At 41.6% G+C, this 23567-nt stretch overlaps 1 protein-coding gene across 4 annotated transcripts in view; it reads left to right on the forward strand.

Annotated features, from left to right (window-relative positions):
- The window catches only part of RBM33 (RNA binding motif protein 33), a 103806-nt gene extending 93899 nt beyond the window's left edge, over window positions 1–9907 (forward strand). For 2 of the 4 annotated variants that reach the window (XM_030509446.1, XM_030509473.1), the window contains exons 18-19: window positions 2836–2924; window positions 3121–7462. In XM_030509446.1, coding sequence (XP_030365306.1) covers window positions 2836–2924; window positions 3121–3169 — 138 coding nt within the window. In that variant the 3' untranslated portion in view covers window positions 3170–7462. Of the gene's footprint in view, window positions 1–2835; window positions 2925–3120 lie in introns of all 4 variants that reach the window. The other 2 variants (XM_030509455.1, XM_030509478.1) reach the window with 1 other exon arrangement.
- Window positions 9908–23567: the final 13660 nt, after the last annotated feature.

Below are 23567 nucleotides of genomic sequence, written 5' to 3' on the forward strand. Positions count from 1 at the left end.
TTTCCCTAACTGTCAGAAGTTTCTTGTTTCTAAATCTTATTTAATGGCTGTGATTAATTCTTAGTCTTCAAAACTCAGTGATAGGACTTATTTAGTCCTTAGTTTTTTTCTATCCGGAAAAGCAGTGTCAAGAGAATGTGCATTAGATACAGTTCTGTAAATCATGATAAAGTGACATCAGTAAAGGAGGAGCACACAAGCTTCAACAACTCCTTCACCTACTCCAGCAGATAACATCCAGGAGAAATGAGCTTTATGCAGGGACTTTCATAGGCATTTTCTGCAGCCTGACTGTATTCTTGTTGGTCAAATGTGCTTAACCTTGTCAAGAACTTTCAGATTGAAAAAAATGCAAGTCTTGAAAAAAGGATGAAAAACAAACATCTACCAACTGTTTTCTCTTTCTAAAGCTAAATCGCATTCCTACAAGCCCAGAAACTAAAAAGTTGCAGTGACTTAACTATATCTTTTCATCATGGAAAAAACTACATTTCCAGAAACTATACAGCACAGATTAACCTGCTGTTGCTTATCAGGTTTACTGAATCAATGGTTTGTGTTGGAAGGGACCTTAAAGATCATCTAGTTTCAACCAGTGAGGCACTTAGACCAGTTGCTCAAAGGCCCATCCAACCTGGCCTTGAACACTGCTGGGGATGGGGCAGCCACAGCTTCTCTGGGCAACCTGTGCCAGTGCCTCACCACCCTCACAGGGAAGATTTTTTTCCTAATACCTAAACTAAATCTGCCCCCTTTCAGTTTAAAGTCATTCCCCCTTGTCCTAGCCCTATGTGCCCTTGTAAAAAGTCCCTTTTCAGCTTTCATCCTTTTAACTTTTCCTCGGTTTTCACTTTGAAATCACAGGAGTGATGGAAGCATTAAACTTCTGTAATTTTCCTGGTGAGAGGGAAGTTTCTCATCAGCTGTAAGGTGCAAGGTAACTACTGCCAAAATTAATTACTTCAAAATTACAGGTAGATAGGTTATAGAAAGAGCTTAGAGCTGAATTGTCAGGCTTAGATACAAAGAAATATAACTTATCAGGTGCCATGGTTCTTGTTAAATAAGCAGCTTACCAATTTGAGTCTTACCTGTTCAAAAAGATGTAAGTAGGCAATTTTAGTAGCAAACTTAAGCTAGGAATTTGACATCTTGCTTAAAATGGTGCATTAGGTTGAATGAACAGGGAACGCATTAGTTAGATTAAAAATTCTTTCACTGAAAGATCTCAAAGTATGTCACCCATTGAAATGTATCAGTGAGTGCGGTTGTAAGTGGTTTCCCAAGGAAGAGTTGTTTTTCTAAAGATATGTGGTACTTTTTTAATAGTCTAGATGATACGGAATTTTTGCAGGTGAAGTTCAAAATCCTGGAGACTGACCGTCATAGTGCTGGAATCATCCAAATGTAGGGGGATGCTGCTGTGTTGCAGGAGAGATGCAGGAGCAGAGAATTATGTTTCTATTTATCCATCAGGAGGTTACAATGGAATCTAGAAAAGCTTTAAGATTCCTATATACATACATATGTGTGTGTAAGTATATATAAATATATATAAGCTCAGTACAAAACTAGGTTGGCTTTATGTAGATACTTACACACAGGAAAGAAGAATATTAGTAGTTCTTTAATTCTGCAGCCAGAGCCATAAGAACAGTTGGAATGAATGTGCTGCAGCATAGGCCATTAAACATGCAAAACCTGCTGTGAGATACTCACCATAATCGCCATGGCATGGAGCTTTAAAATTATAATTGAAGCCTTCAGAAGATCGGTTTTAACCTAGTTACTGTGAAATCTCTGTGGCCTGTGTTCACAGGCAGTGGAATGACAAGATCGTAGTATTTCTATCGTGAATATTCTGCGATGCTGAATACTTGTTGCATGTTCACATTGATTATTGGGTGTGTACCTACTTGATGTGTAAAACTTCGTCTTGAATTTGTTAAATGTCTTTTTGAAAAATATGCTGTTATACCTAAAGTGCTAACTCAAAGCATCAACTTTAATCGTAGTAAGTTTGATAAGTTTTCATTACCAAGGCCACAGAGCTGCTCTCTGAGATCATCTTGGCATCACCTGGGCTTCTTGATGCAGCAGGGAGCAAGGACATGAATTCTCCAAAGCCAAGGCTGAGGAGTGGTCAATACTATACAGGGGGGTTTTTTGATAGTTGTAGCATTGTGAAATGCTGCTCTCATGGTATGGGAAGCACATATCAGATGGACTTGCCTGGGTAGATGTGTGTGACATGGTTTCCCATTACTAGGAGGATTTGGAAGTGGTGACCTAAGCCATTTTCATGGTGGTTCAAGGTTTCATGGTGGTTAGTGTCTGTCAAAAGCTAACCACTTGTTAATGGTCAAGCGGTGTAAGGATATGCAATCTAGAGATCAAAACTACCACTTCTTTTTCCTGATTCTGCCCTGTTTGACTTGTGGAAAGCCTTGACCCTTTAATGTACATCAGGAGAATGACTCCAGGTGCTCGTGTGTGAATTTGAGCTCTGCCCAGTGGAATGTTTCTTACTCAGTTGGTGTGAGTTTGGCTGCAGGGTTTGGGTCATCTGTGTAGGTAGAATTGAGGAGCTGTTGCCTTTTGCTCAAAGTGTGATGGTCTGGAGTTTCCAGTTGGTACAGTTGCTTAGTGCAACAGCTCAAACACCTTCAGCTGCGTCCCTGACTGCAGTCTCAGAAGTCTCTTTCCATTCCCTGGACACCAATAAGAAAAAAGAAATATGACAGAATTTCCATCAGTTTGGTGCAAAATGAGGGGGGTTTTAAGTGGAACTTTAAGATAATCTTAAAAATATGCTTTTGCTTTTTGTCTCTGCAGAGTTTACAGATGCTTCCTCAACAACGGAAGGCCATAGCAAAATTTAAGGAGCCAGCACATGCTTTAGCATTTCAACAGAAATTCCACAGGTAAATAATTAAACGCTGCTGCTGCTTCAGTTCCTTCCCTCCCTTCAAAAGATTAAATCAGTCTCCTCTGCTCAATGTTTCTCTTAATCCAACCAAGCGTCTGTTTATTAGTGACCTTCATAGAACCTCCTTGTCTGTTCTCCACCCCTAGATTTGGTTTGAGTACCAGGTTTAAATTTCTTTTAACTTTTAACAGGCACATGATAGATCTGTCCCACATAAATGTGGCACTGATAGTTGAGTGATGGCTGCTGAGAGAAACCTTGACACTAACAGAAGCATACTATGGAGCTACATGAGGCACAGTGGCAAAACCGTCGGGTTGTGAAATCTTTCAGCTTAGTCTTTAATTGCTGTGTTGAACTACAGAAAACAGCAAGATGTTCTCCAGAAGAGCGGAACTTGAGAGGATCTGCAAAGGTGGAATTTCTGTTCGGTTTGTTCACGTTCTATTGTAACCACATGGAACTACAGATTCTTTTTCAAAACGCTTTCAATGCACGTAGACACTGTTCTTCAAGATCCTACTGTGTGACCACAGTGACTTGAGAGAGAACGTTTACATCGAAAGATTTAAAAACTTTCTTCATAGCAAAGAATATTTGATAATGGTTGCTCTTATCTTCAGTTTTGAATGAAAACTCACTTTTCTAAACAAAACACATTAGTTACATTGTTTATCTGGGAGCATAGAAGGTATTCTTGCATAGATTTAAACGTGGTCTGCTTCACTGAACAGCAGTATGCTGAGAAGCTATGGAGGTGACACTGGAAAATTGTAGTTTGGATCTTTGTAAATAAGTTAAGTCTGTCTTTGCATTTTTCTATTCCAACACAGACTTCCATCTTCTCCTTCCAACTCCACTTATTCCATAAAGCCCTGTGTAGGAATAACATTGCTGTATTTTCCCTTGGGTTTTAAAAACAAGGATCTTTGCCCTTCAGTAGCATTGTGGGGTAGTGAACTCCAAGTTGTAACTAGGTTGTTTTAGATGATGCTGCCAGATGCAAAGAAAAAGAAATATTTGGTGGCTCACTTCAAAAATGCTACATAGGAAGAGTGGTGCATTCCTCATATTTCTCTTGGGTTAGCATTTAATGATTGCCTTATGCTTTATTTTTATTAGAGTTTTTTTTCTTTGGGATTTATTTTGTGATTAATGCTGAACCGTAAGAAACCCATAACTGAAAGGACTTGGTTTGATGTGGTGTTCCTGATAAAATACAGGACTATAAGGACATTGTGAATCTGCTGGTGAATGTGGCAGTTCCCACAATTATGTGCAAACATTAAGGAGCTTATATTTAATTCAAAGTAAAATCCATAAGATTTCCTTTTGGTTAAGAACCATCTAGATGGTGTTGCCAAAGGAACAATTTTTTCAGTTACTTCTGAATAAACTTACTACAATGTCATCTTTATATTGGATTCCAGTTTTTATGAACATTTCCTTAATTTTAGACCATCAGCTTTTGGTTCATCCTTTATTTTAGGAATACTCTTAAGCACTCCACTTACTGCTTGAAGGGGGGGACTTACAGAAACCTTATAGGTTTGTTACTTGAGTGAACGCAGGAGAACACTATTGGTATGTAATCAAATGAGGTCCAAAATAGGCATGCCAAGTGTAGAAGGTCAACTAAGCAAGTTTATAGTACCATAACATACCATATAGTACCTTTTTTTTCTTTTTTTTTTTTTTTTAATTTTTTTAGTAAGATTTAATGGTTACTAAGTCACAAAGACCTAATTGGCTTTCTTACAATTTTGGTCCAGATTTTCAATTAAGTAGACGTTACTAAAAATAATGATTGAATAATAAAATACTGTCAAAAATCTAGGTAAAACTGCTCTTTGTTCATTGAAACAATATAGAATAATGTAGTACTTTGGAAATGTTGTACTGGGAAAGAAATTGAAAGGATACTCTAAGCCCATTTACAACTTAGTGATGTGACACTTTTGCATGGAAGTGAGTTTTGAATTTTGCACCTGTCTGTGTAGTTCCCTATTTGTGCTTAATACTTAATAACATCCAGCACAATTACTGCACATAAAGTGCTATTAGTGCTTCAGGTAGACCCAAACCCAGGACAGAGAACAAGATGCGGGTAGGAGGTGCCTGGTGGGAGCCAACCCTGAAGACTCATGCGAGGTGATCTGCCCCATGCTGCTTAACTCCTCACACCGTGAGCACTAGGACCCCTACGCTGCCTCCTCAGGTTATGTAGTTTTTATTTTTTAAGAACTAAATGCTTATCTTTAAAACAAGTCATTAAACAGTTATTCATCTCGCTGTTAGGGAGCAGCTTCTTGCAGTGAGAAGGATGGCAAGACATCTGAGAGTGGAGCGATAATAGTGCATGTCTGGAAATCTGGGTTAGATGCAAATGCCAGACAGGCCAGCAGCTGAGTTCAGCAGTAGGAACATCTGCAGTTGATCAGCTGTCCTGTCAGAAGCAACGTTATTGGCGTTAGAGAGTTTCTTGGAGCCTAAGAATATGGGTTTGATTCAAAAGTCAAAGAAGTTTGTAGAAATGCTCCTGCTTTGGGTTTTGAATCTATCCCAAAGAGGCTGAGGTTCAGCCAACTTCAGTTTTAAGAATTTTTATTCAGTTGGGGTTTAAAAAAAATAAATTTTTGAGGCGAATGTGTGGCTTTGGAGTGAAGACCTGAGATCACCTCAGGTCTATTTAGATGTTGGAGGCAACTTAAGCAGTGCCTGTTTAATGACTAGATGCACCTTTTTTAAAGGTGGTTGCAGTAGTACTGCTTGTGCATAGACAGGGTACAGGTGGGTTTTACCTGAGTATCTTAGTGTATGTAAACATACTATATGTATGTGTGTCTATATGCGTTTTATTATAAACATACATACATACTCACACCCTGTGTTGTCACCATCTCTCTCTAATATCTTAAAAAACTCAGTAGCAAAAGTAGCAATTAGGTGAGTCATTTGTTAAAATGTTCGTGTTTTGTTAGTTCTCAAATCCTGACTTAAAAGTGGATCTCTTGGCAATGATCAGCTTGTATGATACAGCTCTTTTAGATCCGTTTGCTGTCTCCTCCCAAAAAAACCCAAAGGAAGTAGAGGTAAAGCTAGAGGGATGTGTTCTTGCCATGTTCTCTTTCAGCACATAGTTAAATCTGAGCATCTCAAGTTAACTTTCTTGGAAGATCTGTTGCAACCATTATCTTGTTCTTTCTTTATCATGCGTTCAAAATACAATGCAAAATGCGGGGAAGAAAAGAAAGGCATTTAACGTAGTATGTAAATATTGACCTTTTAAAATTAAAATGTTACTCAAAGTGCTTACAGTCAACCACATCTTAGCTCTTTGTTAGGTTTTTTGTGTTGTCTTATCAAAGTTTAATGGATACAGTTCCATAAATGTTGATGTGTTTTTGTGTATATCTTCAAATTTTTATAAAGATGCTAGTAAGTCAATACATATATCCTGATCTGTGTATTATTTGTTCACAGTTTTTATTAGCATAATTTTATAATGATTTTAATAGACACCTCCAGGAGGTGATTATATGAACCCAACTTTTTTTTTTTTTTTTCCCCCCAAATTCTTTTGTTTTCTTCTTGTACAACTGGAGAATTTACTTTATAACTAAACATATTTTGCCTTGACTAAAAGATTGGATTGGCCCATATGAGCTGTGGTATTTTAGTAGAATGTTCTACCTTTTTTTTTTTGATGATTAAAAAAAATAAAAAAGCTGTCCTTTAACTTTTGAGGGGAAATACAGTGCACTGTCAGACCAAGGCATGGGGTTTCTAGGTTTGTTCCATTGTGCTGTGCAAGTACAAATGAGGTCTGTCGTGTAATATTGTTCTCAAAAGTTTGGGATATTTTGGCTTTACACGTAATTCAAGTCGGTCATGTAACACGTTGGGTCATCGCAATGTTGGCAACTGGTGTGGCACATGTGCTGTATGACGGAACAATGTGCAGTGTTTGGAAAGCTCGGCATAGTTGGTGCTAGGCAGGAAGAGGACAGGTCCATAGCATTTCACAGCTGGAGGAGCTGCCATGCAAATGTTCATCTCAAAGAAGGGTAAAGAATAAATTTATACAGGGATACTGTTTGTGGCCCACATACATCTCCAGTACAACTTCGGGAAAGAAGAGTAAATACAGGCACCCCCTCTGAAACATATCTTCAGATACCAAGTTTATTCCCCCATTTAAATCTGAAGAGTTACTTCGGATTTCCAAATTTCTGTTAAAAAAGTCCTTCCAGCCATTTGAATGCCAGGCAGACTGAGCATTTGATGTTAGGTTTCCACTGCAAGGATATAGATTAGAGATTTTTTTTATAAAACTGTAGGTTATTTCAGAATAATCCTGAGGGTCTTCATTGTTTTTTCTTAACATCTAACTAATTGGAATAAGAAAAAAACCTTCCACTTCATGCTGAATTTTTAATATATTTTTTTAAACATAGTATCTTTCATCTGTTTAACTTGAAATTGTGCGATTTTCCCAGAAGCTGCTGTAGGCGCTTCCTCTGGGTACACACAGTAACTGTGTGTCTGTATGTGTGTGTGGGTGCAGTGCCTTATAGCTGGGGTGAGAGGGGTAGTGGGAGGGAGGGTGGTCATCTCTTGGGGTTTTTTTGCCTGTTTTTTGTCTAAAGGTATCCTGGATTTGTTCTCTGGCGTGGCATTGTGGTGTTCATGTCCTTTGCGTAGTACTGTGTTTGTTATGTGAGTCGTGATAATCAACGGTAGAAATCGGGTTTTACTTGTTCACTGTCAAAAAGACATTTTTGTTCAGGGAGACATGGACCCTTTTTTCTTTTTTAATTTGTTTTTTTTGTGCTTTTAATTTTTTTATCAGCGCGTTGGATGAGAAATTAAATGTGAAGGAAACAAATCCTGAACAGATTGCAGAAAGTTAGCTGTGTTATAAAGGTTATTTAGGGTAACATAGGGCTTTTGTTTCAATGTTACCTTAAAATCATGCCTTAACCTCTAATTAATTCATAAACGTAATACTTGAAAGTATTTTATCTTTAATTAGTATCAAATCCTAAGGATTTTATGTAAGGTTTTTTTGTAACCTGATTTTTAATCGTGGAGACAACTTACTAACCACGTGAGCACAAGGTCTTGTGTACAAAAACACTGATTCATATTGGATCCTTACGTATACCAACTTCTGGTATAATATGGTTGGGAAGGATCATTTTGTTCTTCATAACACTGCTTGTTGTAGGGTTGGGGTTTTTTATAGAAAAAAAACCAAAACCAAAACACTTCCGTTTTCTACTTCTGTGCTTATTTTGGTGGGAAGTATGGTCCTTATTACACTAAAGAAAACCTCAAGGGGAAAGTTAATGTCACTGGGTCTTCTAGGTACGTGTGTTGCTTTCTCTCTTCTTGGTTGGATGCACTGATTTTTCTGACTAACTGGAAGTGGGCTTTACATACACACTGTATTTCAACAGGTTACAATGCTTTTATTTAATGTAACAGCACTTGGGTTAAGTGATTCTTACCATATAAATAGTTTTAAACAGTATTACAGATTAAGAATATTTTTGTAAAAGAACCTGTGTACAGTTAAATGTAGCTGTATTGCACTGTTGTGTGTAGTCACTTGGAAGATCACAATTTAAAACACTGCTGTGTTAATGTTACATTTGCTTAGTGGTTCAGGATTTTTATTGTGTACATCGAATGGTTTTTAATACACATTGTATTTTTTCCTAGTGTCTATCATGCTGACTTTGGAACCTTACAGTTTTATTCCTATTTATATAATAACAAAACCATTTTTTTGCAGGATTTCTTTTTCAGATGGTGAAACTTCTTTCAACGGTCTAACTTGTAATTAATACACATTTCCACTTACAGATACAGCAGAGACAAGATGCCAACACTAATTTATTCACAGCTCATCTTCTGTTGCATACAGTTTTTATTGATACAAAGTGCCCTTAAAATAAGTCATCTTTCTTTTTTCCTGGGGTATCCTTTGCCTCTACCCTGTGCTTTACGTCATATCTGTCAAATTTGCCCCTGTTTTTCCGTTCCCACAAGGATATTTGTATCCTTGTTATGTTCCTGCCCTTTTCACTCTGTTCATCTCTCTGGACTTTTTCCTATCTGAGTGCACTGCATTCAGTCTTCTGCTCTATTTTCTGTTCTTATAGCTCATTTGAGGATGCCTGAAGCCTAGATCTCCCACCCTGGAAGCACATCATACTGTACTTTCCTTTGCAGGCTTTGGTCCATAAAGATGAGGTTGCTTTTGCAGGTATCGCACCTTAGGAGATGCTGCGCATCCCAAAGCACTGGAGAAGCATCACTAAACAGTTTTGCTTTGCAGTTTTACCTGTGCTGGAGAATTAAAGCATTTTGTTTTCATGCTCTAGCATTTGTGGCAAGCCAGGCGAACCAGGATTAACAACTCTTTTATCCTTTTCACTTTTTCAGGAGTTCTGTTCTTGAATTCAGTGATAGTAATAGCACTATTTTTTTATTGCCACGTAGAAATATGAACACTGTCGACACGATTCTACCTCCTATTACTATTACTGAATGTGATCCTTCCTAACCTGTAAAGTCTTAAACGCTGTATATATGTGGGTATTTTGAGAACCACTTCAAATGTATTGCTCTAATATGGATTACAGAGTTTGTTTATTAGCAGTTCAGGATATAAATTCAACAGCCGACTCTATCATACTGACTCCACTGGGAGTTCGTCTGCCTCATGTGTTCTACGGCATCATCTGCACACGGTGTTTACTACTGATTTCTTGAATGTAATACTGAACTATGCCAAATCCTGCACTTCCATAAGAGATCTTTGTCATACCTATTTAAGTAAATGTAAAAAGGGAAACACAAGATGATCTCATGTACAAGCTTTTTTACATGTAATTTCATGTTTGAAATGTCAACATGTAAATCTCTTTATTGTACCTAAAATATGTCAATAAAACTTGATCTTTATCATATTTCCTCTATTGTCACTTAATGTACAACTTAAACTTCAGACTTGTCAGAAAAAGCTTCACATACCATGTTATTTTATGATTTTTATTATGGTAGCATCTCTGGCCCCCTGCTTTTACATCAGCATCTCAGCACGGGGTTCTTTCAGCTGCGCAAAGGTGCCTCAGCTGGAAAAACAAGTGACTGAGGGCAGGTGATAGTAAAATGGGCTTGGGTTTGTGTGGCCAGTTCCAAGGGTCTGGAGGTTAACAAGGATCTCACAGGTATGAGAGTGTAGAAGCTTTTCCGCTGGTTTTCAGTTGTACTGACATGCCTAATAAAAGATCTCTACTTTCAAATATTGCCTATCTTAAGACGTAAAGAGGAGCTCTCAGTATGGTCATCATCAATTGTAACGTGAACACAATTACATCAACAGAAATGGAGGCTAATGTGTATCGAGAAAAGAGGTCAGATTTGGCTGCCTTGCACGTCATAGGGTTTCTTAATAGTTTGTTAAAATTATTCACAAAGCTAAATGTAAACCATCCCGCTATCGCCCTGCTATCACTGGAGGTGGCTACCTGTGATCCCGCACATACATATTCAGTGACGCATTACTAGCAAGTCATATCATCATTATTGGGGGTAGATCTCAAGAGAACATTGTTACCTGGGGGCAGACTAATGATACTCCAAGGTGGTTGTTCCTGCTTGTACCTCAATAGAGGACATGTTAGTGACAAGCAACACAGTGACCTTAGCAAGCTCAAGCTAAAAGTGCCTCTGATGCAGTGATTTTTATAGTGAGCAATGTAAAAATAACAACTTTTGCTTACAAAGTTCCAGCTTAGTTTTCAACTTGTAATTTTGGTTTGAATTAATAATAGGAACACACCGTAAATATCCATCTGATGTTGCAGCATCACCTCTTCCATATCTCCTCTACAGAAAGCTCAAAGCAAAGGTAGACCTCACCAAAAACCTTCAAACCCTAAACCTGATGAGTTACATCTCCTTGCTTCTTTGTACCTTCTTACCTTGTCTCTGTCAATCTGCAATCTTGGGACTTGAATTTGTGTTTTAGTGAAGTTAATGCACCACTGAGTATCAACTCATCAGCCCACTCTTGCAATAAACTGAACAGGTTAACCATTACACAGCACAGGGAAACAAGCTTGCTTTTTAAGAGCACTGGTTAGGATCAGGCATATGAGTCCATGTGGTCTTCAGAAGTTAAAATGTCCTGCTGATGAACTTGCAATTTCATAAGATCTCAGGATCCTGCAGGGGTGTGCTTTGAGAATTAGAAGGCTGATAACTGTAGTGATGGAGGAAATCCACGGGTTCATAAACTAGTTGAAAGGATGGAAAGGAAGTGACCAAGGGAGGTACAAATAAACCTTTGAAATCAATTTCTGAGGTGCCTAGTGGAGTGCTTCAAAAATTGGTCTTGATTGACCTTAATTAACTTGTAACAATCTGGGCAGGAGGAGTTGGAGTGTGCTCACCAAGCGTATTGGGAGACTCACGAGGGAGGGCTCAGATGAGGAGGAGGATCGGAGCATCTCAGAGGAATTGGATGAGCTGGAGAATTAGAATAATAGAGGTGAGATTAAATTTAATCTTGCAAAGTGCAAGACCGTGCACTCTACTGTTAATAAATAAGGGGTTTTGCTGTAAGAGTCACTGGGAAAAGAGAGCTGTGAATTAATTGCAGATAGCTGATCTACAGATGTGGTGAACTATGAGAAAAAGGACAACTGACTGCCTTTTTAGGGTGTATGGGTCAGGCACTTCCAGAATTGATCACTTGCATGTATAGTATGAAGATTTAATGCTGGATTTCAAAACAGCAACCGACCACCTCCCTCCCTACAGCCCTCCCCTTGTAAAAATTTATTTTGGGGACCTTTTTGAATGGTTCAGCTATCAAAGATTTTCTCTACTTTTGCTCTGCAAATTCAGCCTTTCAAAGACCAGGGCTTAAGCTACAGAAAACATCCTTAGTTGGGTTCAATGAGAATTGGCTGGTCACATGGTGCCACTGCTCCTTGGTTTCAAATGTCAATTCTGGTAACTGCTGAGTGTACATTAAATATTTTCACCCATCCATGCTGTTTTGGAAAGATCCCAGGGGAAGGTACGCCTTCAACTGGTGAAAAAGATGCTGACCAGGAAAATCATTCTGTGGAGATGTGGTCAGCATTAGGGATGCTTTGGAGAGGGCTTGGGAGTTGAGCATTTCCATTTGTTCCGATTCTAGTCCTGTATTCCACTGGTTCTTAACTAATTAACTGCTTTTCATTACTGGATGAGAGGATTCTACTTCCATAAGAAGGATTTTAAGACAACAGTGGGAGGATGGACTGAATAGCCCAGCAGCCTTTTCCAATCCTGTTTTCCTGGGGTCACAAACAAATTGGACTGTGTCTTCCAAAGCTTAAGTATCCCAGTACAGCATTACACAATCATTACTTAGAGCAGAGCTAGTATGAACAGAAGGAGAGGGCGTTTGAAGATGTTTTCCTTTATGTATCCATGCAGTGAGTCAGGTACACGACACTGTGCTGCATGCCTTCCATGGCCTTAATTAACATGGATCTCACCCTGCAGGGCGTGCGGGCTGGGAAAATAGCTAGAAGCTTCAAAGAAAAGGTAAAAGGCCACTATTGCATTTGTTTTGGTGTAGAGGCCAGAAGACATTCAGTGGTTGGGCTACCTGGCTGCTCTTACAGCTCCTCGCAGAGGAGCCTGAGATCTTCAAGCTGTTTTTCCAAGACGCATCACAGGGAGTTTGGGCACTTTCTCAAGTATGAAGAGTCTATTTAGCAAAATGGTCCTGGAGCAAATACTCATGAGCATAGGATGCTAATATTTAAGCAATGTAGGGTGATATTTAAGTTAGTAGTGATGGGTGGTGGCTGGCCTTGAGTATTTTTCATGCAGGCAAAATCCCCTTCACTAGCATCATCTAATTGTTAAAAAAATTATCATATCTTTCTGGAATCTAACATTTTAAGAAAAGTTGATACCAAGTCAAATTACAAACAACACTGAACACTCGTCATCTGAATCCTTACTGCTTTGTGCTTAGACAGGGCTTTAATAAAACAGAAGGGCTGCTGTGCATTTGCTCCTGGATGAGTTTAAGATTTCTCTGCAGATACTCAGTGGCTCTGAGATTTGTCTATTCTTTGTCACTTCCTATCAATTGCTTTTTATGTTATTATTGTTATTAACCTTGTTATTGAAACTGGGGCTTCCGCAAACGGTAGCTGGATGCAAAATCTGGGTCCTAGGGAACTAGGATTTGGCCAGTGGAACCCAGGGTACTGTTTGAGAACCTCTGCATTGTAAATATGTCCTTTTCTATTTCCAGCCTGGGTTTTTATGTGACAAAACCAGCCCTGGAAGCCAAACCCCATTTAACTGAATGAGGAGATCATTTCTTTGTATATTCTCCATCTCAAAGACTGCCACAAACTGGCCTCTCTGCAAAGTGTTACCTCCAGTTCCTACTGCTATAAATCTTTCAGACTGCTTAAAGGTGCTAGCTTATTAGAAAGGGCTTGTTTTCATTCCATAAGGTCAGGAAAATTCAAGGATCATATTGAAACAGGGAAGATGCAGTTGTTCCCAGGTCTTCCCTGTGTTACTGCTAATCAGCTGTATCCAGAGGGAGGATGCGCGTTGCCTTTAATAGGGGTGAGGAGCAGGAGGAATGTAATCATCCCTCATCAGTGAGACTCTCAATCACTGCACTTCAAACAGCTGGGGGTACGTAACCTCATCTTCATTAGAAAATTTTAGTACCTTTTCTCTTGGCCGCCTCCATTTTCTGCCCTTTTTCTTTTCCCCTCATAAATTTTGATGATTTTTTTTTTTTTTTTTTTTTTTTTTTTTTTTTTTTTTAAGGAGAATTTATGGGTGAAATGGCAGAGACCGTGTGAAATGTGGAAGAGCTAAAAGGCTATCACGGTGCTAAATGAGGCTAAATGGTTCTCTACCACCAGCTGTTTGGAGTTCAGTGATTGAGTCTAACTGACAAGAAATAATTACCCCCTCTCAGAGAGGTGAAATGGGTCCTCACACTGTGAATGCTGCTGATGAAGGGGCTGTCCCGGGAGAAGGCAGGATCCTTTCCAGCAGTTTCTATGCCTACATCGGCTGCTTAAACCCCTCACGAGCATCTTGTGCTAAGGTTTTTCCTGCATAGGGTGATGTCCTTTGATGACTCAGCGCATCTCCTCTCTTTCTGGTTCCAGGGAGGTTCAAAACCTTGATACAACATCTTTTTGCAGGGATGAGCCCAGAGCCAAAATATTCCCTGCATTATTGATTAAAACTGGAGACCGTCTCTCAGCCCTTTCTATTTCAGAGCAAGGGCCCTTGTGTTTCTTATTGCAAAGGTGTGCATTAGGATCTAAAAGCACCTTTTTTTGCTTCTTTTCTGGTTACAAGGAACAAATATGATGAGTGCATTTGCTTGCAGGCTGGAAAGGGTGAATACCTCGGCTTAGATCAGGGAAGGAAAAGACTTACAGTGCTCCAGTGTGAAACCTGCAAACTCACAGATCACACTGAAGCCAAATCCTGTTTTTTTTAAACACATATCAAACCCTAAACATTTTGAGCATCCAAGAAACATGAAATGAGACACAAAAGTTAGCATAATGATTGTGGCTTGAACGCAACAATGTTCCTCTGGCTTTATTAGCTATGTTACTACATTGATGAGGATGCAAGCACTTTGGATACATCAAAACAGATTACTAAGTTAATTAGTAATTAATTGCTAATTACTAATTAGCAATTACTAACTCACTGCACAAGAGCCTGTCTGGGGTTGTGCTGCGTACTGCCCGAGCAAAACTGCGTACCAACTCAGGTCAGCTCAGGAGGGTGGGAGGACACTCTGGCATCAGCCTGACAGTGCTCTGTCACCATCACTTATGTAGTTTCTGAAGAGGATGACAACATGGTCACCAGATGGCTGCCATGAGCCACCATGGTGCAAACAGGGCTTGGGGGAGCCTCAGCAGTGAAGAAGAGACAGAGCAAACAACTGCTGCCAGCACTCTAGAAGGTATTGGAAAGGTGATTTTTGGCCCTGGTTGCAAGGACTTATGCTGGGCATGACGGTACAAGGGCTTTTCTTCTTCCTCAGCCTCATAAAGTTAGATAATTAAGTCTGGTATATATCCTTCAACCACACCTTTGCCCATCCCCAGGCCAGCAATCCATGATGCAATTCCCACAGGCATGGGGAGAAATTCTTCCCCCAGGATAGCACCCCCAATCCCCTCCCAAACCCTCTGTCCTGTTCATGCTGCCCACAAGTAATGGGGGGGGGGGGGGGGCGTGGCCCACCTGGAAAAGGGTCCCTCCACCCCAAGAAGAGCCCATCTTTAATCCATTTTGTTGATTAGAGATCCATTTTAAGTGCTTACTTTCCCCTTTCTCCTCCTCCTGTCTCTACAGTAAAATTTCACTACGGAGGGACATGGACCCTGGAATGTCACTACGGAGTGACATGGGACATGCCACTGGGAAGGAGTAATGCTGAACATGGTGTTGGTCATGCCAGTTTTGCCTGCTCATGCCAAGCCCAGAGAAACCGGCATAGAGGTCTGGGCAAGGGCTGGTGCGCAGAGAGGCGTGCTATGGGTGGACGGGTTGCCCAGCCGGGAGCTGCCAAGCTCCCCAGGGGCTGGAGCTGGCAGCGGGCAGGGAGAGCAAGTCCACATTTCCCACAGGGATATGGTCCTTGTGCCATTATTAGAACAGTCCTGAGGAAACACAAAAAACCCCAAAAGAACTCCTTGTTGCAGTTTTAGACCAGCATTGTTTATGCCAAATACCCCAGTATATTCTCAGAGAACCAGTTTTAGCATGTGATTTTGGAAAGGGCATGAAAAAACCCTAGGTCAGACTGAGCCAGAGATGTAACCAAGCTCAAAACACATTTAGAGGAACTAATTACAAGGGGCTTGGGTGGTTTATTTGGTTTTTACTTTCTTTTTTCCCTGGCATCCCCAGCAAAGTCTTTAGACAGAAGCATAAAGAACAGGCAAGGAAGCAACCAGCTCTGACAACACAGCCTGCTGCGGTGTGGGGTGGCCTTGGGATGCTCCTTGCAGGACACCTCTCCATGCCATGGGGTGGCCATGAGCCAGCCATGCTCAGGCTCCATGCCAGGAGCTGGGCAGCTGCAACCTGTGACCAAACAGAACACACAGAGAAGGTGGACACGCAACTCCTGGTGCAGGGGGTGGCAGCGGGCTGGTGCCTGGTGACCTGCCATGAGGGGGGAAAGATGGAGGTGCTCATCCAAAGTAACCATGGAAGAAAACATTTAACTTGCCAAAACCAAAAATGAGTATTACACCAAGGCATGGGCACAGGTACCCTATTGCCTGCCACCACACAATGGCAGAGGAGCTCAAACCCCCTTGCATGGGCGCATCCAGACTCAGTCTCATCCCCTGTGCTATCCTCACTGCCCACCATTATGGGACTACAGCCCACTGCGGGTATTTGTCCCTCTTGGTCACCATCATTGCTATGGCTGAAAGGGGCCACGGCAAGATTTGTACGTCCTCAGTCCTTTTACTGGGTTTTAGCATCAGGGGAGAAGGTTCCCCAAGCTGCAGTACCATCCTTGCTGATGGAAGCAATGAGTTTGCTGGAGGACTCAGTGGAAACACTGTACAGCTCACAGCCCTCTTCCAGGTAGGAAACCAAACAATCATAGAATCATTCAGGTTGGAAAAGACCTTTATCATCATCAAGTCCAACCATTAACCTAGCACTAAGTGCACCACTAAACTATGTCCCTAAGTGCCACATCTACCCATCTTTTAAATACCTTCAGGGATGGTGACTTCACCACTGCCTTGGGCATCCTGTTCCAGTACTTGGCAACCCTTCAGTTGTCACTTTTCTTAATATCCAATCTAAAGCTCCCCTGGTGTGGCTTGAGGCTGTTTTCATCTTGTTCTATTGTTTGTTGCTTTGGAGAAGACACCAGCCCTCACCTCACTCCATTCTCCTTTCAGGTAGTCGTAGAGAGCGATAAGGACTCCCCTGAGCCTCCTTTTTCACAGAGGAGATAGACTGGGTTGAAAACAATAGTTTAACTCATTTTTGCTGTTCAGTTACAGTGTTTGAGGTCTGTGGGAGCCTGGCTGATGTACAGCAGAAGGGAAGGTTAATGCAGGGAGAGGTGGGAGGAATGGGAAGTGATTGCTGCCAGTGAAACCCCTTTACCTGCTGCGGGAAAACCATGACACACCGCAAACTGAATCCACCAAGGCTGTTTCTGCTCCGTATTCGGCAGAGCTCAAAATTCCCAGGCCCTCCTTCTGTGGGATGCTGGTTTTGGGACCGGTGCCAGCGGGTGGTGCTGGGAGGCTGGCCAGGGTGTCAGAGCATCCCTCAACTGCCACATCCAGGGCAGGGGAGTGAAGCCCGGAGTGTCAGCCTAACCTGGAAAAAGTGATTTGGATTGTGGTGGCAAAGAGCAAAGCCTGCAGTGTGGTCTCCATCCTGCTGGCTGCCTTCTAAATGAGCTTCATTATACACATAATTAAAGGAAGAGATTTGAATGCTACCTAGCAGTGTTTTAGGGGTATTAATTTCAGGACTAAGGGCACCTGGAGATTAAATGAATTAACTCACAACCAAATCAGGTTAATAGTACTTTTCTTTACCTGGAGCTGAAAAAGGGAAGGTTTTGATTCTATTCAATAGTAACTGTGGATATATTAAAGGAAATCAGGTTCTTGAACAGAAGGATACTCACTGTGAGAAATAGTGAACTGGGAACCAGAGCACACACGGCAGCAGTGTGGGGTCCAGTTTGGGAGGGATGGACCTGGCATCCCGGGGGGCAGTGAGGCCGTGCTCAGACATTCACATTCCTGATGTGGCAAGGGCCTCAGCCGCTCCTCTGCCTTCCCCATTTCCTCTTGGCTGCCTTTAAATGGACAGCTGCTGTGTAGTTGAATGGGAAGCTCCCAGTTCCTCTCAGGCAGGGGTTGGAGCACCTATTAACATGGGGCTCAAACCCACTGCCAGTCCTTGGAGGGATGTAGAACAGGGGAAAAGCAAACAGGAAGCCTGGCTCTCTGTGCTCAAATACAGAGCTTGTGCTTGCCCTGGAAGCACCCTGCCCACTGATCAAAGCACTAATCCAGCAAATCTAACAGAAAATGAAGCACCAGCATGACATGCAAATTCATCTTCTATAATTACGAGTTTGCAGTCTCAGCTCTCCCCATCAGCTGTTTGGAGCATTGCCGGGACTCAGCGGGTCCTACAACAGGCTGTGGCATGGGCAGGCAGGGTTGCTGCTGAGTGCAGGGACCTGCTTGTGGCTGGGGGCAGATATTTGTGCTTGAAGGTTTGTCCAGGCAAAGATCCCTTCATCACACTGGGGAGAAACTAGGCTCTGCTCTGGGCAGCGCACTCCATTTCTCTATGCAGGAACAGCCCAAAATTGTTCCCTCCATCGGGTGCTGCCCTGTGCACCCTTCTGTGGTGGGGTGATGCTCCTGGGCAGGAGCGCAGCTGGCCTGCGATCATACCACCCACACCATAGAGGTCATAGCTGCACTTCCTAAGCCACGTCACACCAGCCCTTTCACTGCAGCCACCAAAAATAACTGCATCCATAAGCAAGCCCTTCTGGGCATCTGTCCTGGCTTCGGCATCTCATCTGGACATCCCATCCAGGCATCTCATCCAGGGCCATGGCCCTGTACAACTGCCCCGTGGCTGTGTCTTGAGGTCTCTCCTGCCAAACACCTAACCTCTGGGCTTGACGTGCCTGTTTTACTGGTGCTTGAATCTGAACGGGTATCTTCAGTGTGACCTGTGCATCTACCCATCTCTTAACTGCTGCTCCTACACCTACAGGTTAGGCTTGTCAGCCCTGAAAATCTGTTCTGACGTGTAACTGCAAGCTAAACACTGCTTTAAATAACAAGTAATTAGCTACAGAGATATCTGTGAAACCTGATGAAATTCCTCAACAGATGTGATGTATTGCTGATTGCCTATTTTTCCATGACTGGTGTGGCTGGCCAGTGTTAATGTGCATGAAGAATGGGCAACCTTTCAGCAGAGGACCCATCTGTAAGGCTTCATCTTTCAGACTTCACAACCCCCTGGGTTTCTTCCTATATCTCTGTCATCTCCAGACTCACTTTAATCCTAAGCAAAAACTTCAGCTTCAAAACCCTACATGCTGCTTCCCAAAGCTTTTCACCTATCTCTGAAGGAAATACCTCACCTTATACCTCTTAGCATCATATTAGCTTTTTGCATGGGCATGCCACATTCATTTAGATTACATGGAGGTGGCTGATGCCTGTAGGACTCATTTCTCCTCTCTTACCTCCAGTTTCTAATAGAAATAAGTGGTTTTACTCCTTATGTGCACTAGGAGCACTTTTGATTATTCATTTCCACATCATTTCTCTTATCTAGTCAAGGTCATCTCATGCTTCCTGACCAGCATTTTGGTCACCTTTATTGACCCTGGCAGCTCTTGTCTTGTGACCCGTCACAACATACTCCCAAATTTCTGCCAGGGGTATTAGAATAGATGAGGGAAATGATCAATATTTGAGGAAATCCATTTGTGTCCTCCTTCCATTTTAACGGCAAGCCTTCCACATCCTCTCGTTGCCAAGCCTTCAGCTTATACATTTGTTTCCATCTTCTCAGGCTTAGCTAGCATATACTAATGTAACACCATTGCAAATTCTTCTTAGATCAATTGTTCTGTCTAAAAATAAAATAAAATTGCTGACTTTATCAAAGAACCATTCTACATTAACTGACCCAATCAATCCAGTACTATATATCCTATTTTCTGTTTGGCTCTCTATCTTTGATCCTTCTTTCGTCTAAAACCTGTTCTTTTTTCTTGTGCAATGCTGGGAACAAGAAGTTTGCACTGCACTTGTTCAGGCCCCCGCCTCTGTACCACATATTAGAGTTTCTACCTCTGCAGTTGTCCATTCACCTGCCAACACAGCCAATTTCATGGATGAGTTTAACATCATCCTTCCTGGGTGTGTCATCTCACATGTCGGTTCCCTCCTGCTCTTGGATGGAGCATAGCAAGGCTTCTTGTTTTAAGGACATAAAAGAACGAGATTAATTTCCACAATAGATCCATTGGTTTTTCCATACATACCATTGTCAACATGAGCCATTTTTCTGTTCCTCTCATGTTTAAGATCAGCATTCTCCTGCAAATCATGGTGAGGTACTTTTTAAGCCATACCTCAGGTATCTTTGACTTCCTCCTCTCTGCAGGGTGAACAAAGTTATCTTTGCTCGGCTTCATCTTTATCTGGATGTTTCAAGAAACTTTAGCTTTTTCCTAAGCAAAGCTGAGCTACAAAACAGGAGTTTGGCAATTTTCCTTTCAACCTTCAAAAAGATTGGTTTCTCTGCTGCTCAGTGGCTTGCCAGCTTGTCTCCAGGAGTGTGATCTGCCTGCAGTTGTGTTAATGCCTGGTTCTGCTTTGTGCAAGAGTGCCAAAAGAGTACTAGAAATGCATTTTCAACTTTATTGATATCGCAAAAGTGGCTAAAACACAGACACAGCCCAGGAAGTTGGAAGGAGAATAGCCATTAGTTTCAATACCTTCAAAAGGCTTCATGATGCATTCGGGCAGTGAGTGAGGACATTGTAATTTCAGTTAACACAAGGTTTATTGCCAAACTCTTTATTTTTGTTTGTTTGTATTTGGCCCCATGTGTTTGGCAGCTCCCACCAGAGCCAGGGAGCCTTGTGCTGTGCTGTTACCGTTTTGTGACTCTCTCGCCCCCGGTACAAGGGAAGTCAGGGATGTCGGCTCCATCTGGAAACCCATGTCAGGAGACACTGAGGAGGTGGGAGCAGAAGGGACCTCCCCAGCCCCAATGTTAATCTTTTCTCTCCCTCTTCCCCTCCTCCAGCATTCCTGGGTGCCAGGGCAGGAAAACCAAGACTCCACAGACAGTTGTGAGGGGTCTGCAGGAGCGTATTATGCACCCGTTATTTCTCCAGGCTGTTTGAGTAGTCTCTGTTTCTGCATCCCACCATTGCTTTCACTCCCAATAAATCCAATGAGACCTTTCCTAAATAACAGGTTGCCAAACCTACTTTCCTTAGGAAAATTTTCCTTCAGACAGCAGTGAACCTTTTATAAAATATGCAACACCATCATGTTTCACCTCCTTCAGACAAGTGCCCACAGATGAGCAGGGTGAACTGCTCTCTTGAAGGCAGGTTGAGCTGGGTGGGCCAGCACCCAGCTGGCTGGTTTATACTTTTCTGTAGCTTCCAGCATCGAGTTGTTTAAATGTTCCACTGTACTACTTTTGACTCGTCTCCTGATGCCAATTTAAGCTGTGCAAACGTTACCATGACATAAATAAAAGATCATTTCAAACTCAAGTTTTATTTTAATTTCCTTTTTTTATTATTATTTGTATTTCGCCTCCAGGTCTCCACGATTGTAGGTTCACCTTTGTAACATCTCTGCTGCAAATGATGAAGGCTGGAAGCTAACATGAAGATCACCCAACACAACCTGAAATTTGCGTGCAACCACATGGCTCAGAGAGCCAGATATTTAAAAATGCCTCTGAGTATTAAGATATTCAAAATAAGCAAAAAAAAGGTTTAGTAAAATTACTCTAAAAAGTCCAACTATTATCCATTGTTGTTATCTGAGGGGTTCTGTCATCAAGATGATAGTTCAGCAGCTTTAGACAGATGAAATTTCTAAAAGGGATTTCTAATTTGTATTTGGTTTTAATTTGGGGTTTGGATCACAGCAGCAGCAACAATTTGTTTTGTTGTGTATTTATGGCTGCACGTGTTTAAAATAGTAAATCTGCACTGACCTATTAGACCACAAAAGCAAAACCAGCTTCTGTATTCTCATTCCTTAGCCAGAAAAATAAACCCACAGCATGCATGTATAAAATAAATTATGCTTTTACAGCTTTCAGGTTTGGGACTGAAAGGCTGTGCAAGTATTTCGGATTATTGCAGCCCTGGCTTTAAAAATAAGGAAATGGTTCTTTACAAAAAAGTGACTCTTTCAAGGCAAAATGCATTTTTATAGCTGCTGCCTTTCATTAAAATTATATTAATTTATCCAAAGTGAAAATAAAATTAATAAGGTGCTTAATAAAATGTGCAAGTTTCTTTGTGAAAGAAATACGTGAACCAAAATAAAAAAAGCAGTTGGTTTGGTTTAGCACCAACAAAGATATCCAGGTCTAAAAGATAATTCAGAGCTAGCAACAGATCATCCTGCGTTGAGCACCCTTTTTTTTTACCTACCTATTTTTATTGGCTTTGCTTCTCACAACAAACAAACATGTTTTCATTCTGTCTCTAAGCCATAAAAGCAAATATGGGTCTAGTCATATTTGATTTAACACAGAAACACAGATAGGACCTGCCACTTGGCTGCCCTAGCCATGGCTCTGAAGAAGCTTACCCGGGCAGAGCAGAGAGACTGGGCTGCGTCTCTCTGGCAGCTGGATTCATTATTTGATGACAAATCTATCTTCTCTGGCTAATTTCTAAGCCCTGGACAAACATGTGCTTAATTTTACTCATTCGAGTTTCTTCATGCTCCAGGGTGGAGGAGGCTGAATTGGGGAGATACCCCTGAGCAGTGACAGGTGAAACCACAGGTTGACCCAGCATCCAGGTCTGATCTGGGCATTTTGGGTGTAGAGAGCAACAGTTAAGAGGAATATAGATCAGTTTTACACCATGAGCACCCCAGAGAGGCAAGAAGGTCCCCCAGCATCCCCCTCACAGGGCTGGTGGGGCAGGCAGGGGGTCAGGGTGAGACAGAAAGTCAAATGACACCCATTGCAAAACTTCTCATTTGCATGAGAAATCCTTCTGAAACGTATCTTAGGAATGTCCTGAATAATACTTACTGATGGGAGTGGAAGGTGCTGACAAATCCAGGCTAAAAAAACGGAGCGTTATTGCAAGTGGGTGATGAAAGTAGAACTGACCACAACAAGGGAGCACGTTTCATTACAGCGGCTGCGGCAGAGCCTCCGTGAAAATTACAGGGAATGCTAAAGCAGCCCTGGAAAGGATCCAAACAGCAATTTGCTCTCAGCATGACCATGGTGGAAAGCTGGCAACAGGGAAAGAGAGCAAGAGGGAAGCAATGTTCTCATCCTTCTTCCTGCAGATGCCAAACCTCATGGTCCTTTATGGACATGGAAAGAATGGAGCTTTTATGGAGCTGGAAAGAATCAGAAGTCGAATATGAACTTCCTCAAAACACATAGAAACTAAGGCAGTTGGGTGATTTTCTTTTGGCAGGAATAGCGTCCTGTTTTTCACCCAGTTCTAGTTCAGAAATTGACATATTTAATCTATGGAAGATAAAAAAAAAAAAAAAAAAAAAATCTGCATTGTAAGCTTCAGTGGAGCTCAGCATCTCCTTCTCCCATCCCTGTCTCCTGTGCCAAAGGAATCGATGAATTTTGCTTCCTTCCCCAACCCTGAAATATCCCTGGGGAATATTAGACCAGAGCACACAACTGTCTCGCTCCTGACTGAGCTTCCCCTGTATTGCCTTTGAATGATTACATCCCATTTCTAAACCCCTTTTCTATTGATTTTCATGGT

Source organism: Strigops habroptila, chromosome 1 (genome assembly GCF_004027225.2).
Source record: "Strigops habroptila isolate Jane chromosome 1, bStrHab1.2.pri, whole genome shotgun sequence".
Lineage (NCBI taxonomy): Eukaryota > Metazoa > Chordata > Aves > Psittaciformes > Psittacidae > Strigops > Strigops habroptila.